Source organism: Notamacropus eugenii, chromosome 2 (assembly GCF_028372415.1).
Source record: "Notamacropus eugenii isolate mMacEug1 chromosome 2, mMacEug1.pri_v2, whole genome shotgun sequence".
NCBI lineage: Eukaryota > Metazoa > Chordata > Mammalia > Diprotodontia > Macropodidae > Notamacropus > Notamacropus eugenii.
Window position 1 is genome coordinate 80,661,073 of NC_092873.1, and position 19,345 is coordinate 80,680,417.

The 19,345-nt window shown below is 44.6% G+C and overlaps 2 protein-coding genes and 1 long non-coding RNA gene across 10 annotated transcripts; 2 read left to right on the forward strand and 1 right to left on the reverse strand.

Moving 5' to 3' along the window:
- Positions 1-4: 4 nt before the first annotated feature.
- TAF6 (TATA-box binding protein associated factor 6) lies at positions 5-10,543 on the forward strand. Of its 8 annotated transcripts, none has more exons than XM_072641440.1 (15): positions 5-250; positions 4,740-4,941; positions 5,116-5,202; positions 5,376-5,529; positions 6,003-6,059; positions 6,223-6,342; positions 6,575-6,720; positions 6,874-6,951; positions 7,075-7,176; positions 7,291-7,473; positions 7,694-7,768; positions 7,887-8,012; positions 9,025-9,198; positions 9,317-9,514; positions 9,982-10,543. In XM_072641440.1, exons 2-15 carry the CDS (start codon positions 4,786-4,788, stop codon positions 10,363-10,365), a joined length of 2,040 nt encoding a protein of 679 aa, XP_072497541.1. In that variant the 5' UTR covers positions 5-250; positions 4,740-4,785; the 3' UTR covers positions 10,366-10,543. The 8 variants fall into 8 exon arrangements, with proteins under 8 accessions (XP_072497541.1, XP_072497540.1, XP_072497545.1 ...); XM_072641439.1 differs by having other exon boundaries at positions 46-394; XM_072641444.1 differs by having other exon boundaries at positions 46-394; positions 6,223-6,336; positions 9,286-9,514.
- Positions 9,828-19,312, reverse strand: AP4M1 (adaptor related protein complex 4 subunit mu 1). The gene is made up of 15 exons (XM_072641452.1): positions 19,154-19,312; positions 18,964-19,052; positions 18,680-18,786; positions 18,511-18,607; positions 18,247-18,357; positions 18,078-18,158; positions 17,802-17,864; positions 12,552-12,618; positions 12,356-12,409; positions 11,989-12,095; positions 11,795-11,889; positions 11,628-11,672; positions 11,341-11,391; positions 11,058-11,169; positions 9,828-10,930 (listed from the first exon to the last, which is right to left on the reverse strand). The coding sequence occupies exons 1-15, from the start codon at positions 19,209-19,211 to the stop codon at positions 10,718-10,720; spliced, it is 1,350 nt and encodes a 449-aa protein (XP_072497553.1). The 5' UTR covers positions 19,212-19,312; the 3' UTR covers positions 9,828-10,717.
- Positions 10,832-12,155, forward strand: LOC140525777 (uncharacterized). The gene is made up of 2 exons (XR_011974111.1): positions 10,832-10,956; positions 11,731-12,155. It is a non-coding gene; the product is annotated as an uncharacterized lncRNA (long non-coding RNA).
- Positions 19,313-19,345: the final 33 nt, after the last annotated feature.

The window sequence follows — 19,345 nt, forward strand, 5'->3', positions numbered from 1 at the left end:
ACCTACTGCGCAGGCGCCGCGCAAGCGCCAGCACTGTTTGTCACCGTCCAGGTCCTAGATGTGGCGAAGCAGGACGAAAAGAAGTGGGGAAGCGGCTAAGGCAGAGAGCGGAGTATATTCCTTTTGTCCATGGGAATGTGGAAGAGACCCTTTTGTGGAAGCTGTTGGCAGAGGAAGATTTTTCCGGGTTGAGGCGGCGGGCTGAAGGGTCTTTGACCTGGCTCTGCCAGGACCTGTGAGGAAGTCTAAGGTACTGCTAGGACCCGCCGAAGAGGCAGAGGTTTGAGATGGTGGCTCGCGCCACACGAGCTGCTGTTGGGAGCCGGTGAGGAACCGGAGACAGCACGGGTGGGGGAGCCGGACGTCGGGAGGCATGTCTTCAGGGGCTCGATAGGTGAGCGGCAAGTGGGTATAAGGGGAGGAAAGCGTCCCCAGAGCTTACTGGAGGCTCCCCGTAGGATAGTCTGCTGACTACCGGGACTTTCTGCGCCTGCGCGGGAAGGGGGAGCCGGGGTATTTTTAAATTTTCTATAGGAGTTGTGGAGAGGGAGAGCGATCCTTTTGGAGAATTGGCGAGTTGGAGCGGGCATCCCTTGTGGCAGGTACGAGGAAAATAAAATTTTGGCAAAATTGTATCCTGGCGCCGTGGATAGAGAACTGGCGGGAAGCAGGAAGACCTGTATTCAAGTCCTGCCCACGAAGAATGCTGGCTGTGATCCTGGGCCAGTGCCCTAGGTAACTTTATAAGAGTATCGATGGCAGAGAGAGTTCCACACGCAGTAAATTCACAGGGGAAGTCTTGGTAATAGCCAGAGATCCGATGGAAGAGTGTGTCTCATTCAGGTAGAATTTCTAAATTTCTTCTTTTCCACTCATGACCTTTGTGAGAAAGTGAGGGAGGTGAATTTTCTCATTTCTAATTTGGGATTAGATGTGGTCATTATAACCATATAGCGCTCCAAAAAAGAAAGTGGATTTGGACGGACCGTTTTGTGTTGCGGACAGAGCATGCAAGTGAGTGTGCTCATTTGCCCTCCCTAAAGGTGTGAAACTAGTAGCCGGGGCATAGCTTGCGTTTGTACCTTTTCCTGTCTTATTTGCTATAGACCACCAAGAGATTTAAAGTATGTACTTTAAAAACTAGGGAATCCTGAGCTGTAGGGGTGTTGGTTAATTATGGGGCAAAAATGGTTATTGTTTGAACATTTGGGAAATATATGGGATATTCACCTAAAGTGGGTGTTAAGTCTGGCTAAGGGGACTCAGCCCTTTTATAGGAAGAGTTGTTGAAAGAAAAGGCTAAACCTTAGGCTTTGGGTTTGTTGAAATGATCCTGCTCCCCGTTCTCCAGTCTGGGAGGCAGTAGGTCTCACAGCAGAGGCCCCAAAAGAGCACCCCTGGGAAAGCTGAGAGTCCTAGGGTAGGGACTCTCTGAAAGAGTGCAGACCTTAGCCTTGTTTAGCTGTGTTCAGCTAAATTCAGTGCTAGAAACAATAGCTGCTCATTGAGGAGCTTCCTGTTCCCAGTCAGGAGCAAACTCAAGGTAGGAGTGGAGCTGCCTTTCCCGGGCAGCTGCCAAGCCCATCGGTGGGTAGAGTGGTGGAAGGACCTAAGTGCTCAGCTGTGCTGAAGGATGAGTTGTGTGGACTCTCAGTTTCTGCTCACTTTTCCCACGAGGTATCGTGGTTCAAATACAGGCTCAGACACTACCTGTGTCACCTCTTTTTGTCTGTTTCTTGTGCTGTGAAGTAGGGATAGGAGAATCAAATAAGATACCGTTTGTAAATCACAATGCCTGACGCGTAGTAGGAGCTTAATAAATTCTTCCTTCCACCTTTTCACCTGCGTTTTCCTGTGTGTGTAGGAAGTGTTTTGTAGCTACTTGGTTTTACAATGTCAGCTTAGTAAATGTCTTTGCTTTCACCTAATTGTAAGCCCACTGGTGAGAGTTTCTGGGCTAGGGTTTAGGGTTGTGAGCTTGGGGTGCCAGGCCACAGAGTAGTGTACTCTTTGGACTCAACATAGCCAGTCATCCCTCCAAGGAACCAACCTTAAAGTGCAAGTTGGGGATAAGGTAGCTCCTGAAGGAGGGGCTATTCATTGAGGCTTTGTCCAGGTTATATTTGGATCCCTTGTACATTCTGAGACTATCTTTCTTGGATGCCCTAATATTGCAAGAGAAAAAAGATCATATTCTTTTGTTTTAGGTTGTAATTGTACAATCATTTTTCTGTTATGTTTCCTTTCAAAGAAACTGACCCAATTTGTAGATGAGAATTTAGCCACACAGAAGTTTAGTGCTAATGATATCTGTTGTCTTACTCTATCCATTAAGAATGTGAAAGCAGAAACATAATAGTATGCAGGTTGCTTGGAATATTGATTTGCCTAGAGCAGTAGTGTCAAACTCAAATAGAAACAGTTGATTAAATTGTATATAAGTATCCCTGTGGGCCAAATATTGATTTAATTTTAAAGTGGTATGTTTGACACCTCTGGCCTACGTAGAGCACATTGTAGAAGTACATTCATGTTAATTTTTAAAATGATACTTTTGAACAGAGCAGATCTGGATGTTTGCCTTATTGAGGCATGAGTCTGGACAACTTGTCTACAGATCCTTTATTGGACTACAGGTAAATAGGAATAAGATTTTCCTGACAGCCTAGGAACCCTGAGTAATCCACCTTAAAAAGTTAACACCTTCTTAAAAGCCTGGGTGGGGTTCTTTTGGAATGATTTGATTTCCTTTTTAAGAAACTCATTTGCCTGTCCAAGTGAAGGAGGGTCAGTTCAGACTACTGCATTTGGAATGCTGTATGTGTTGCAGGGACCTGTTGGAAATATTAAAATTTTTATGAGTTGGGGACTCCTAAAAGTTGCTGACTCGTAGGGGACTCTTGGGAGTGGGGGTTCAGAAGACAGAGTGTCATAAATAATTGGAGATGTATTGGGGAAAAACAGTTTCTCTGGGAAGACAAAATAACTTATTTGTAAATTCATTTAAATTCTATAAGCATTTATTAAGCACCTACTCTGCCAGTTAAGGGCAAATAGGTTAGCACAGTGTATTGAGTGCCAGCCCTGGAGTCAGGAGGATCTGAGTTCAAATGTTGCCTCTGGGCAAGTCACTTTAACTCTGTTTGCCTCTTCTGCCTCATCCTCATCTGTAAAATGAGGTGGAAAGAAAAATGGCAAACCACTCCAGTAACTTTGTCAAGAAGACCCCAAACGAAGGGCAGCTAGGTGGTGCAGTAGATAGAGAACCAGCCCTGGTGTCAGAAGGACCCAAGTTCACATCTGGCCTCAGAAACTTCACACTTAGTAACTGTGAGCCCGGCCTAATCACCTCATCCTGATTGCCTCCCACCACCCTCCATAAATATAAGAAAACCCCAAATGGGGTCATGAAGACTTGGATGTGGGCAAATTGACTAAACAGCAGCAAGAAACTATGCCAGGTACTGTGCTCGGTGCCAGGGAAAGAAATATCAAAATATGAAAAGGAGTGTTTGGGATGATATCAAGGTTATTAGGTAGAAGCTCAGGATGAAGAGCCTCCTTTTAAAAATTTTTTAATTTAAATTTTTATTTAATTTTTTAAGTGAAATACTGGGACTACTGAAAAGATTGGGGTGTGTGTGTGTGTGTGTGTGTGTGTGTGTGTGTGTGTGTGTGTGTGTAATGATGACATGACTTTCCAATGATTTGGACCAGGTCCTCCATGTACTTAGGTTGAATAATTTTAACTGGGTCATTATTGTACCACAAGGGGCAGCTAGGTGGTTCACTGGATAGAGCACCAGTACAGGAGTCAGGAGGACCTGAATGACATGACTTTGTTTTGAGTCCGGGAGGGCTGTGCAGGTCACCAGCCTCACTTCCTCCTCCAGAGCCATCTGAATCCAGTGACCAGTTATTCATCAGGATGACTGGAGATGACCCAGGATGAGGCAGTTGGGGTTGAGTGACTTGCCCAAGGTCACACAGCTAGTGAGTGTCAAATGTCTGAGGTGAGATTTGAACTCAGGTCCTCCTGACTCCTGTACTGGTGCTCTAGCCACTGCATCACCTAGCTGCCCCCTGTGGTACAATAATGTCTCAGTTAAAATTATTCAGCCTAAGTATATGGAGGACCTAATCCAAACATGGACTTGGAGGTAGGATAGATTCATTGGAATGTAAGTTCCTTGAGAGATTATGTTGGAAATAGTTGAGCAGCAATAGAACAGTGGGGGGCACTGATTCAAAGGTTGATAGGAGTACTTTTAACACTGTAGTCTAGTTTTAAAAGGAGGAGAATGAGGATGACCAGGCAAGGATGGACGACTGAAGGTGGAGGTGAGACTAGGAGGTTAGGGTGAGAGAGATTTGTTATGGATTATGGAGTCAGTAAATATTTATTGGTGTGTAGGTGGTCACATCTGACTTAGGCTGGTACCAGGTTATTATCTCTCAGGTTATTTATCTTGTATAAGAACAAGTCCTATTGCCTTAAGAAGGGGAAACCACTTCAGAGGTTCAACCTCTCTCCATACTGATGAGAAACTTAATGGATTAGCTAGTAAGTTTATATAGTTGTAATCAGGGATGGAAAACCTGCAACCTTGAGGCCATATCACCAGTCTCTCTCCTCTTTATTCTTTGGGTCTCTTCCCACCATTCTAAGGTTATCTCTTTGTCTCTGCACCTCCTCCCCTCCCCCAATCTCAATTTAAATTTCTCCATCTCTTTTGTAGAACACTGCCTCTAGAGAGGAGATTGGGAGTGGTGCCATATTTCACTATGGCAGAAGAAAAGAAACTCAAGTTAAGCAACACTGTGTTGCCCTCGGAGTCAATGAAAGTTGTGGCAGAGTCCATGGGCATTGCTCAAATGCCTGAAGAGACCTGCCAGCTATTAACAGATGAAGTTAGCTACCGTATTAAGGAGATTGCACAGGTGAGCCTTGGTTTCTCAGAAGCCAAGTGTGTTTTTGTTTGTTTTTTCCTTCCTAACACACTGAACTTGAGTCTCAAATCTTGATGATTTGGAACCCTTAAATTTTCCACTCCCAAATATTGCATTGAATTGGCTGTCTTCTCTTCTCTGACCCTGGTTTTCTCCTTTCTATAGGATGCCCTGAAATTTATGCATATGGGGAAGCGACAGAAGCTCACAACAAGTGATATAGACTATGCCCTGAAGTTGAAGAATGTTGAGGTACACAGGTCGAGGAGTTGGGTGTGGGAGGTGGAGGTGGTGGTAGAGAAACCAGGTTACATGGGAAAATAAGTTACTTGGGGCAAAAAAGCTCCACTACTTTAATTTTACAGTTTTCCCTCCTTCCCTGTCTCATCCTAAGTCTCTCTTTTTGATCTGCTTCTCTACCTCAGCCTCTGTATGGGTTCCATGCCCAGGAATTCATCCCATTCCGGTTTGCCTCAGGTGGGGGCCGGGAACTTTATTTCTATGAAGAGAAAGAGGTTGATCTGAGTGACATCATTAACACTCCCCTGCCCCGTGTCCCACTTGATGTCTGCCTCAAAGGTAGGAAAGGGGTAGAAGATGTTTAGAAGCATTATAAGGAGACTTATAAAAGAGAAGGAGGGGTGGGGAGACTTGATGAAGTTGAAGGACACCCTGGGGAGAACTGGAGGTTGTGGCAGGAGTGGACACTATTATCAAGTCATACTCCAATGTTTTCTTGTGCTATGGTAATGACCCTGGGTTCTCTAAGGCCCAGGAGATTGGAGATTGAGCTCAGCCAAATCCTGACAAACAGTATAGGCACGAATGGCTTCCAAAGACCAATCTAGCCAAGGTTGGAAAGGCTTCTCAGTAGGTTGGATTCAAGGTATTTAAAATTTTGGTCACAGCAAAGACCATATTACTAAGTTGCTGTGGGGTTGTATTAATGAAACAAGTGCCTACACTTAAAAATTATTGCACATCCTTTAAGTCTTGCTTAAGTGATTGCTGATTAAATGATAAAGACTATTTGACTTTCCCTTCTCTTCCAGCTCACTGGCTGAGTATTGAGGGTTTTCAGCCAGCTATCCCAGAGAATCCACCCCCAGGTAAGCCTTCTTCTATTTATTCCCTGCCCCTTCCCCCCCCCCCCCCCCATTAATTCTCTAATCCTTAGAGCCTGCCTTTTTTCCCCATCTTTCTCCATTTACTTCTCGAATTCTCTGACTTAATTTCATTTCTCTTTGTTGCTCATTCCTATTGTGTCCCTAGCCCCCAAAGAGCAGCAAAAGGCTGAAGCAACAGAGCCCTTGAAATCTACAAAACCAGGACAGGAAGAGGATGGACCACTGAAAGGCAAAGGTCAAGGAGCTGTATCAGCAGATGGTAAAGGTCAGGAAGACAGGATGAGGGGCTAGAACTTGTTGGTTGGAAGCACAGGCAGAGTTGGTAAAGGGTTATGGGAGTATGGAAACTGGGCAGTGGTGGAGAAAAGGATCAAGGTTCATAGACCCTTCATTAGACTTGAGGGAAAAAGAAAGATGGGGCAGGAATTAGGAATTAGGTCTTCCTTGGTGCAGACTGGGCTTCACACAGGAATGAGACCCATTCTGTTGACACCTAGGGAAAGAAAAGAAAGCTCCACCTCTACTGGAGGGTGCCCCATTGAGACTGAAGCCCCGGAGTATCCATGAATTGTCTGTGGAGCAACAGCTATACTACAAGGAGATAACTGAGGCCTGTGTAGGGTCATGTGAAGCCAAGAGAGCGGTAAGACTTTGCTTAAGAGCTGTATTTCCAGAGGTCTTATTCTTCTCAAGGGTTATTTTCGCTGGAAAATCCATCTTACCCTACCTCACCTGCTCTGCTTTTTCTAACTCTTCCATTTCTTCTTTCTCCAAACTTTTATCTTTTCCCTTACAGGAAGCTCTCCAGAGCATTGCTACAGACCCTGGACTTTATCAGATGCTGCCAAGGTTCAGCACTTTCATCTCTGAGGGGGTAAGAGGGATGCCATGAGAAGAAGGTTGAGGGCAAAGGATAGAAGCTAAGATAAAGAGGCCTTAGTCTCCTTTAATGTCCTATAAACTTCTGCCTCTTTTCCTCTCCTGTCTCTTCCTCTAGGTACGTGTGAATGTTGTTCAGAATAATTTGGCCCTACTTATCTATCTGATGAGAATGGTGAAGGCTCTGATGGATAATCCAACACTGTACCTAGAAAAATATGTGAGTAGGTTCTTAATCTCAACATTGCTTTTTTTCCCCCACTCTTGCTTTTCAATAATTCTTGCCCTTGCCACTTAGTGATCCCAATACACAGATGTTGGCTCTTCCATCCAGGTACATGAGTTGATTCCTGCTGTGATGACTTGTATTGTGAGCCGACAGTTGTGTCTTCGACCAGATGTAGATAATCACTGGGCGCTCAGGGATTTTGCAGCTCGCCTAGTAGCTCAGATCTGCAAACATTTCAGTACAACTACCAACAACATCCAGTCCCGGATCACAAAGACCTTCACCAAGGTGTGTGTATGTGTGGGAAAGCATTTTAGTTCATCTCTACAGCCAAAACGTCTCCTTAGCACTTAAGCTCTTAGAATTAGGAGCAAGGGATTGTAGGCATGGCTGGTAGGGACCAGATTTGGGGTGAGGACAAGTTTTATTTAATAGTCTTAACCAGGATTCTGTTTTTTGTCTTCCATTACTTACCTTCCTTGTTATTTTAATATTCTTCCCTTTGCAGAGCTGGGTAGATGAGAAGACCCCCTGGACTACTCGCTATGGCTCTATTGCTGGCCTAGCAGAACTTGGACATGATGTAAGCTACTCAGGGAGAAAAGAGGAAAGGAAAAGAGTGGTATTTGAGGAAGGGGAAAATTGGTAGTGTGTGGTTCTCAAGGGATGTGAGTAACTGGTGCTGTGCCTTATTTCTCTAGGTTATCAAAACATTGATTCTCCCAAGGCTTCAGCAGGAAGGTGAGCGGATTCGAAGTGTCCTAGATGGCCCTGTGCTGAGCAACATTGACCGGATTGGAGCTGACCATGTACAGAGCCTCCTTTTGGTTAGTGGATGAGCCTTCTTTCCTCACCAAGTTTTTGAAACACACACATATACACACACACTCACACACACACACATACACACACACACTCACTCTCTCTCTCTCTCCCTCCTTTCTTATGGTTCATTTTGTAAAGCACTTTTGATCTTATCTGTAACATAATTTAATTAAAGCTGAACCTAAGGCACCCTGATTCAGCTATTTCTCTTAGAACTCACTGCCTATTATCCCCAAAACTGTGTTATTTGGTGTGCTGTTTTGAAAAGGCAAAATTTCCTCTCCAGGCAAAACATAGGTACTGTACATGGCCTGGCCTGTACTAAAAAAGCCTTTCCAAGTGATATAAAATCTTCCAGAACTTAAGATTTCATTGGTATTAACATTAGCCAAACTTGCATGCTAAGATGACTTTTACATGACTTTAGTAGCACCAAGGAACGTCTTTAACAAATTATTCACTCTTGCACTAACGTATATGTTAAACGCTCAAATATAGGTTGTTGGAAAACAGAAGTTTAAATACTAGTGTAAAGACCAGCTCAAGTAGGTCCACAAATGGTAAACCAGGACTCGCCTCTCCAAACAGCTGACTTTTGGAACATGATCCATTTGTAAATTGGGGATTGCCTATAGGTATTTTCACAGGCAAGAAGTTTGCTAAAATGAACAACTAGAATAGAGATTCTTCACTTTTTGTGTCATGGACTTTTAGTAGTCTGGTGAAGCCTGTGGACTCCTCAAAATAGTATTTTAAAATGTATAAAAATGCCTGAGATTATAAAGGATGTCAATTATATTGAGACATAATTATCAACATATTTTTAAAAACAAATTCACAGACCCCAGTAAGAATCACTGAGCTAGAGGAGCCTATGAATCACAGCTTGAGAAGTCCCATTCTCCTGCAGGATGATGAAGCCTTTCATACTTTATACATTTATAAGTTTCCTACCTGTTCTTGGTTTTCAGTTATATATGATCACATAGCCTACTTACCCTTATATCTCCACAGAAACATTGTGCCCCAGTGCTGGCAAAGCTACGGCCACCACCAGATAATCAGGATGCTTTTCGGACAGACTTTGGTTCCCTGGGACCTCTGCTGTGCTCTCATGTGGTCAAGGCCCGGGCCCAGGCTGCCTTGCAAGCCCAGCAGGTTAACAGGACCACACTGACCATCACACAGGTCAGTAACTACAGAACACAGTTGGAAGAAAAAAGCTCTTAAGAAGGGCCTGTCCCTCTCACCACCTTTCTTCTCTTGGCACTTTAGGTAACAGGTGATGCTTTTTCCTTCCCTGCAGCCCCGGCCTACACTGACACTCTCCCAGGCCCCCCAGTCAGGCCCTCGAACAACTGGACTGCTGAAAGTCCCTGGCTCCATTGCATTACCTGTTCAGACACTGGTGTCTGCAAGGGCTGCAGCACCTCCCCAGCCTTCCCCACCTCCAACAAAGTTCATAGTCATGTCATCTTCCTCTGGTGCCTCATCTTCACAGCAGGTATTTGGGGAGAGGGCTAGTGGGACTGGCCCTGAGCAAGATCATTGGCAGAAATAGAAAAGTAGCTGAAAAACTGTTTCCTATACTGTTTTTCAAGGTTCCTGCCTTGTGCAGGAACAAGATTGGTCTGTTCCAGTGTGAGATTATTCCAGGCTTTTGAAATAGCTTTAAACTGGGGTTATTATGGCACAATATTAGATGCTGTGTAAATGGATACATGTGGTTTTCCTATTCTCTCATTGGGTTTTCTAAGTTTTGTGGGTGTTTAAGAAAAAACACTTCATAGGAAGGAGGTGAAAAGTGAAGGCTCTAATGGATTGGTCAGGTTGGTTTAGTAGCACAGATTTTCTCAAGTTATCATCTTCTACAAAAACAAAAGGACTAAGTGGAGAGGGTAGAATGAAAAGATGGGAGTCATCAGGCCTTAGAAGTGTAATGTTAATTTAGTTCCATGTCTTCTTCTCTAGGTCCTGTCTCTTAGCACAGCAGCCCCTGGCTCTGGCTCTACCACTACCTCTCCAGTCACCACCACAGTCCCCAGTGTCCAGCCTATTGTGAAGTTAGTCTCCACTGCAACAGCAGCCCCTCCTAGCCAAGCTCCCTCAGGGGCAAGCAGTGTCCAGAAATATATTGTTGTATCTCTTCCACCATCTGGGGAAGGCAAGGGAGGGCCAACTTCCCATGCTTCTCCAGCTCCTCCTCCATCATCTTCTTCCCCTTCTCCCCTTGGCGGTGGCCCCCTTTCTGGAGGAAAACAGGACATTGGGGATAGCCCCCCTCCAGCTCCTGGTACCCCTAAGGCCAATGGTTCACATCTTTCTAGTTCCAGCTCTCCTCAGCCTACCCCTTGAAGGCTTCATACAAAGGCTCCTACCAAATGGTATTCTCACATTCAAATACAAATTCTCATTAATGTTACTACATTTTGGTTTGGGGTAAGGAGTAGTCGCCTCTTCCCATCAGCCGTCTTCAGATATGTCCCATTGTACAGACCCCTCCCCAAAATAAAACAGTCAGTTTGTAACCACAGATCTACCTGAGTTCTTTTTAAGTCAAGAAGGAGGACTAGAGCCAGCTTCTCATTACCCTGCCAGGACCTATGTGTCCAGCTCTGTCTCTGCTGGAAGTTTCCTTCAATGGTAGGAATACTCCATCATTCTTCCTTTTCAGAGGCAGAGTGACATAGCGCCCCCACTTTGGATCTCAGATCCGGATGACATAAGTATCACTGTGGCTTAGGTGTCTCACCCACGTATGTGGGGAAATGTTGCCAGGAGTTCCAGGGGCTGTGAGCCGAAGAAACCGAACCTGCAGCCCTGAGCAAGTGTACCGAGGCAGCTCGAAAGAGAGGCTTGCAGGACCTAAGCCCAGAGGAGGGGCTGGGCTTGGGGGGTCAGGAAGTCCAGGGACATCCATCTGGGAAGAAGAAAGCATGGGGAGAGGTGAGGTTTATGGGAGGGGACAGAGGTTACACACTGAAGGGATCAAAGGAACTGGGAATTGGCTTATGGAGGTCAGGAGAACAGTGTTTGGTGCTCAATACCTGGAAGAGGCCACAGAGTTGGGAACCACCCTGTACCCGAGGAAGGTCCCACTGAAGCACTCCCTCACCCAACTCTGCTTTCTGTTCTGGGCTGCTCAAGTCCTGAGATAAACTAGGAGTTAAAGAGATATGAAAGGGTAGATAAGACCTTGCTGCCACTAAGGGCAGGCTCCATTACCGAATAACCCACGCCCCACTATCCAATTTCATCCTTTATCCCATAGTCTTAAGTTCCCAGAGGAGTTTGATAGGATGTCAGTCTTTCCTATTCCCCACAACTGACCTGGCAACTCCTCGGGGAAGAGGGAGGTGAAGCTTGACATGGAGAGCTTGGCTGGAATAGTCACAAATGAACAAAGTGTTGTTAGTCCCATTACTCACTCCCCCATCCCTCCTTGCTTATGCCCCACTGGATTGGACTGGCCCAGGTTGCCCCACCCCCAACATGGACTGAAACTGAATTTAACTGAAAGAAGGCAACTGGAAGGATATGAGGGAAAGGACAATTTTGAGGTTGCAGCCTGTCCACTACCTCAAAGCCAGCACTATTCTGCTATCTATAGCTCTCACCTTTTTGGGGGTAGGTCACACCGGAGCTTCAGATAAACCTGTAGCCTTGGGTAAGGAATAAAGACACAAGTGTCATCCTTTCCCCTTATCTCTTTGTATTCAGGGTGAGCTTTGGATCTTGAATGGGGAGAAAGCTATGTAGTTGTGAAACAGCATCAGTGTCTTACCTGCCTGAACCATGGTCCCACTGCACAGAGGGAAAGAGCCGGAAGGGGAGTGGGGAAGGAAGATCGTCGGAGAGTTGATACCGCATTATGGTCAACTGTAAACATGGACACAATGTCAGCCTGGGCCCTTCTCATCTCCCCTCAAACCTCCCCACACTTCCTTTCTGTGGAACACTGATCCACCTCAATCTGACCTCGCCTTGAGATGGCTGCAGCCTAAGGATGCGATGGGATTCAAATTCATCCAGTCGAACAGAACCATGAAATGAAACTTCGTCCACCCGTACCCCTGGCCCGTACCCTGAAAGAAGAGAGAACATCCCACCCCGCCTTTGATAATAAACACCATACCTAACCAATACTTTACACTGAAAGAAAAGAGTCCTCTACTATTCCTGTGCCTTGCATAATCGGGGGGTGGAAGGGTAGGGTGGGTGGTCTGTCTTGAGCTGAGTCAAAATTGCTGCTCTGGCCAAATGCTAATGAAGAAAGTCCAACATTTCTCTATTGGTATTACTAGTCCAAGTGTATATGGGGTAGGAAAGATCCTTAGTGCCTCACCTCTCAATTCTGATTTGCCCACACAGAATTCTTCGGTCAAGCCAATTCTCATTTCTGTCAAAGAAAAGCGTATTGGTAATAACTACATCATAAGACCCAGGCTTACTGCCCCCAAGTCTCAAGTATCTGGTCCTCCAACATGCTTTACTCTGTTATCCACATCCCCCCCAGGAAACCCAGCTGCCATACTTCTCACCAGAGCAGCTGGGAAGAAAGCTCTTGAGTCGGATTTCGCCTTGGACATCCACCTTCAGCAGGGAGCCCTAAGAGTTTAAGGGGAAGGGAGATGAAAAATTAAATATCCATCATTGTCCTCTTGTCCTTCACTACAGAGGTGTTTTCCCCCCAGAGTCCTAAGCAGGAATTTTATACGACTAATGAAACAATGGAATTGCAGAACACATAAAAATGTAGGGGATTATTCCTCTCTCCATAAATATCACTGGGTAGCTTAACTGCCAGCCAGTCAAATAGCAGGGCATAGATTTCTTTTCCATCTGTTGTTTCAACACCACAAGAAAGTCTCAGATGTAATCCTGAGGAGATAAAAGTACATTGGTGCTCTGCAAACTTTGGAGCAATACTGGATATTACCAAATAGGACACTCACAAGTACAACTGAGCTCCTAGCTGGGCAAACATGCATGGGTGGCCATAGGAATTAGCCATAAAAACGACAGAGAACAAAGATTAAGGTTCTTGCTTCCAGAATTTAGGGAGGCAAACAAAATTTTGCAGTGACCTATACATAATGTACTCTATATTTGCCTTTTTGCTATAACAGGTATGTGCAAATGCAGATTTGTCCTCCAAGAAAAGAGGGTAAAAGAGTTGAAGGAAAGCTTTTCTAATTTTTAGATTATTAAGGAAAATGAGACGTTTCTTGAAAACAAAGGAAGGGTTTTAGGGTTTAGGAGGGAATCCTGTATCCCATGGTTGAAATGTAGAAGGTGGTGACAGTGGAGTAACTGCAGGGCTAGTGAACATGGAGTTAACAGGTATAATGCTTTCCCCAGGGATAGTAAGTCCCTGCCTACACAGCATCTCTTGGATGCTTTCTCTACTCATACCACAACTATCCTAATTTGGATCATCACCTCTCAACCTCACCTATAGCAACAGTCTTAACATTCCCCTTGTCTTAAATTTCCCCCCTCCAACACAGTCTTCCCATACACAGCTCACAAAGTGAAATTCCTAAAATGCAGTTCTGACCAAGTCACTCCTACTCCAGTCTCCAGTGATTCTCTATTGCCTCTGGAATTACAAGCTTTCTGTTTGGCCTTTAGGGCCTGTTAACTGGTTCCATCCTAACTTTTGAGTTTTATTAGATATTTTTTCGTTCAGGCACTTTGTGGTACAACTAACCTGGATTATTTGCTACCCTGGATACACAGCATCAATCTCCCACCTCCATGCTAGATAGATGCACTCTTCACACTTCTATTTCCTTAGAAGTGCTAGCTTTCTTCAAATCTCAGTTCAAGAACTACTTCCAACATGACGCCTTTCTAGATCTCTTGAGTTGCTAGTGACCCTCTTGGAAATTGTCTTGTATTTGCTTTGTGGGTAACATCCATACGTATGTACATATACACACATATAAACACACATACACATATACATACATACACGTATAAACACATGTTTATAGTTTCCTGCAATAAAATGTAAATTCTGTAGGTGTCATATTCATCTTTGTCTTTGTATCCCTGAAGCCTAACACAGAGGAGGCATTTAATAAATGCTTGTTGCGTTTGAAGTAGTGCGAGCACGGATTCACAGTCTGTATCATCCAGTGAGCATCCAAGGAAAACAAATAGAAGATTCTTGAGGGGTTTATAGCTAATGACAGAAGGCTGCTACAGCTTAAAGCTGCACTGAAACTTTTTGGACATAAGAGCTATATCTACCTGACGTTAAAAACAGAGGTTCACCCTTTTCTTAGGGCACTTAATTGGAAAATGAGTAAGCCTCTCAAGACTTACAAACCTTAAGACTACTCACTCTTGGTAATTCAAATGAGGAATGATATCACCAGAAGGAACCTAGAAAGCACACCTAGAATTAATGAAGTTCTGGGTAATAAAGTGAAGATTTTAGGGGGTACAAGTATTTTTTTTTATCATTACTGAAGACTGAAGGCAAGAACTTCAGAAGAGAGGGAAATTTGGGAACTAACTAAATAGTTGGATTAAGAAGATGGCTTTGGTTTCTGAACTATGGCTTGAAATAAAAATAAGGATATCCTAGTGAAGGATAATGATTACATCTAAGGAAGGCTATTAAATAAGTATTTATACAGTCTTGCACTTCTGAAAGGGTTTTAAGCCAGAAAACACAGTAATAGCTATGACACTGGAAACATAATAGTAGATATATCCAGTCAATCATGAGAAATAAAATCCAAGGATACTAGACATGCTGGTAAGTTTCTCCACTTTGATTCACTGAAGACACCCAAAGTTGCTCCTGCATATAGGGGATATGTGGTCCATAAAGGGAGAGAAAGACTGGGCTGTTCCAAGACCCATGTGCATTGAGAAGCTAGCACTATATGGTTTGTCAGAAGGACGAAAAGGACAGAAATGGAATCTTGATGAGAGCAATGCAGAAAGGACACGGGAAAGAGATGGAGCAGCTGGGAACCATTTGTACCAAGGAGTAATACAGGACTAAGCCTTTGCTGGCACTGAGTAAAGTAGACGGTATAGGTTCAAGGGGGCAATAGACTCTCTCTCATGATCCCAAGTTTTTTCTCTGTGGGGGAAATAAGTTGCTGTAGAGGGGAAAGTGTCCTCAGCTCCCTCCACAGTTAAATAAAATAACCCTTTGCTATGAGGTTGGTACTATCAGTGTTTCCCCATTTTAAAGAGGAAACAGGTTCTAAGATTTTAAACAATTTGCTCCAGGTCACACAGCTAACGTCAGGTCTTTCTTTCTCATGGATCTAAGCCTAGTACTTTATACTAGACCATGGGAGAATGGAGAATACTGCAGAACTGGAAAAAGACAAACGTCCCTGAAAATGAGGAGGGCTCTGCAAACTATTAAAGCCAAGTGAGTTTTGTTTGATTTTGGCAAATCTTAGAACATTAAGATGTGCTCTTAGAACACAACATTAAAGGGATAGTTTATGGATGTACAGAAGAAAGATGGTGGTCAAAAGAAGCAATACAAGGATACTCTCAAGGTCTCTCTTAAGAACTTTGGAATTGACTCTGTGACACGGGAGACACTGGCACAGGGCCACTCAGCATGATGTGCCCACATCAGAGATGGGGCTGTGCTCCATGACCAAAACAGAATTGAAACAGCTCAAAGGAAATGCAGGATGTGCAAATTTAAAGTAGCCACCCCGAATGTTTACACATGTGCCTGACCTGTGGTAGAGCATTCTGAGGTCGTACTGGTCTGATCAGCCACAGTTGGACACACTGAAACTTGACTCTAGCATAGCGATGTCTCTTTGGTTCTCCTTGAGAACAAAGGACAAGAATCACCACCAGAAGAAGGAAAGCTTTGATCACATATAGACAACATAGCTTAACACAGAACAGGTCATACAAGATAAACCTCTGTTTCCTTACTTCATTAGAATGCTGTCGATACAGTACATCTAGATTTCAGTAAAGCATTTGACAAGTCTCTCGTGCTATCTTTACGGATGAGATGTAAAGACACAGACCAGATAATAATGGGTAGATTTATAAATGGTTGAAAGACTTAATAGTCTTTCAAAGAATAATCATGATGCCATCTTGGAGAGAGGTATCCAACAAAAAGCTCCAGGGACTGGCTCTATGTTGTTTACAATTTTTACAACTTGGGTGAAGGAATAGATGCATATCAAATCCATGCAATTAATACAATGGATGACAAATTCAAGACCAAAGAAGATCTTGGCATGTGAGTCCCACTGAACTATGCCCTGATTAGATCATAGCTGAAGTACTTAGTGATACTGACAAGCTGGAGATTATCCAGAGGGCAACAGGAGGGCAAGGGAGCTGGAAACTATGCCATACAAGGATCAGCTAAGAGAAATGGGGATGCTTAACGAAAAGGTTTTAGGGAGAACATGTTCACTTTATTCAATATTTGAAGGGCTGTCATGTAGAAGGAGAATTAGACTTTTTTTGCTTGGTCCCAGAGAGCAAAAGATGCAATTTGTAGAAAGGCAGATATACTTCAATGTGAAGAAAAATTTTCTAACATTTTACACTTCTTCCTTTCATGTATTCTACAGTTATAGGCTCAGAAGATCTGGATAGATCCATAGATGCCAGCTAATGCAATCTCTTCATTTTACAGAGAAGGAAACTGAGCCTTAGGGAGGTGAAGTGACTGACTTCGGTGAAGTTCACAGTGTCAAGAAATAGAGTGTAAACTCAGGTCCTCTGCTTCCAGAGTTAGTGACCCTGTTCCATGCTGGCCTCCAATTAAATTAGCCCAATACCCCAGATTCATTGCATTCCACTTCCCACCTTTAAGCACTTGTGCAGACTGCCCTCTAGATTTGAAATATGCTCCTTCCTCACTACTCTCTTATCTTTCTTCAAGATGCAATTCAAGTACTACTTCCTATAGGAAGTCTTTCCTGATCCCCTTAGTGCTCCCAGCTCTCTGAGGGCAGAAATTGTTTTTAACTGACTTTGTATCTCCAGCATCTGGCAGTATCTCACACATAGTAAACACTTAATGCTTATTGAATAAATGAATGGAATAACAGAATGATCCCCAAAAGGGATGGGCTCCTTAGAAAGTAGGTGCTTCCTGACACTAGAGATAATCAAGTGTTATCGATAACATGGAAGAGATTCTTGTATAGGTAGGGAGGGATTGAACCTCATGGACTCTGAGGTTTCTTCCACCTCGAGGATTCTGAACTCTCATAATGTTGTTTGGTGTCTTCCTCACTCCCTCATAATCAATCTGAGGGGAAATATGCAGGATGAACCTTTTATCAAAGGCTCATTGTGTCACCACTGGGAATAATGTCCCAGGTAGCTACAGCCCTAGCTTCCCTATACCTTTTGGATGTGCTCCTGTTCCAGGGTTGAAATGGGACAGATTGTCTTCATTTCACATCTCCCTAGTGACTCATCCAGAGTTCTGTTTTTATTTTTTGGTCCAGTTCTGTGATTTATTTAGTGTAGGGAACTCCTGTTGAGGAAACTCCCTCCTCCAGTGGTTGGCACTGCAAGCGCTTAATGAAACCTTGTCAATTGATTCCAATGCTATTTAGCAACTATCCCTCAAATTATAGCTTTAGAGAGGTGTCTGAGGCACCAAGAGGTTAAAAGACCATACGGCCAGTTTGAATCAGAAGGCAGGTATTCCGGACTCTAAGATCAGTTATCTATTTACTATACCATACTATCTCTGAATCTGTACTTAACTGGTACTAAATTTTTTTTAGGTGAATTGAAGGACTCAAACTTACATTGGATCCAATAAGCACTGAGAGTCTTTCTATTACATCCAAGAAAACATCATTCTTGTGACTCTGGAAAAGAAAAGGGATCTGGAGTAAACAAATGCCTGGTTCTCAGGGATTAGAGGTAGAAGAGACTGGGAGAAGAGATATCTGGGTCCCAGAAAATAGAGGATTATCCTAAGAATTTGGGAGACTGAACGGCTGGAACAGAGAAACCACTGGGAAGTTGGATACATGGGTGCAGATGCATGGATGTTTGATAACACAGATATCCTTCCTCACCTGGTCAGTGCGGCTAGTTAGGACTGGACGGCTGGCTGCACTGCTTGGGGCCACTTTGCTCTGCTGTGTTTCAGCCCCAAACTGTAAAAAATCCACAAGTAGTCAGTCCTCTAGCTAATCCTACCTTAACTCATCTCCCCAAACCAACTTCTCCCTTTCCTTCACTAACCAGACCAACACTGCTGAGCTCAAAGAGGTTGAAGGGCTTGCTGACCACTGCCTCAGTTTGAATGAAGTTCCTCAGCATCTCTGAAGATGTGGTCTGGATGTAGCCATAGTCCTGTAATAGAAATGGTATGTTTTTGTATGCCCAAGTTATAGGTGTGCGTGGATGGAGGGAAAAGGGACCTAGATCTTCTAATAAAAAGGGCGCATCTCCTTGGAATTGGAGATGAGGGGAGAAGTCTCTGGGCCCTTAGCCTTTGCTCCTTACCAGCACTTCATCCAAGAGTTCATAAACAAGGGCTACATTAAGGGAGAGAGTCTTCTCGCTGATGGAGCCACAATAATCACTTAGTAGGGTGGCTAGCCTGGGGAAAAGAAGAAGCAATGGGTCTTCTGAACTCCAATTCCCCATCCCCTCTCTCTACCACCGTCCTCACCTTGACAACAGCTCGAGAAGAATGAACGGGGAAACACCCCCAGAGGTGGTGACCACAAGGTAGAGGCTGAAGTGCCGGATGTGGACAAAGTGGTAGCCTTTGTGATGCTTGGGGAATGGGTGACAGTTTGGGGAGTGGAGGAACGAACACGAATAAAGGGTTAAAAACAAGAACGGGAGTCTTGGAAGGACGTTCCAGGAAGCCAGATCCCCCGTCCTCTCTAGCCCAGTGTGGCTGACCGCTCCTTGCCCCAGATCCCACCCCGTGCCCCCCAGGGTCGTTACCATCACCACAGGAGGCTGGTCCCCTGGCAGCTCCGTAACCTTCCTGTAGAAGATCTCGGCCACATCGCTGCCTCCACAGTCTCCTCGGACTGAGCGGACCGGGTTAAGGGCGGCCCAGGTTGTCCAGCGTCTCGGCCCCCGGACCCAGCCGCCCCACGCCCTCCCTCCCGGCCCACGGGTGGGAGGATACAGTCCTTGTAGATGAGAGGGTCCCCCTTGTAGGACAGAATGAAGAGCTGGGAGATCATGGCCCTCCGCGGCACAACAAGCGCAGGCTGGGCCGGTCTGGACTCCGCCGGACGCTGGCTTCCTCACTAAGCCCCGCCTCCTCACTAAGCCCGGCCTCTCTAGGCGTAACCTCCCCATGTGGCCCCTGATTGGC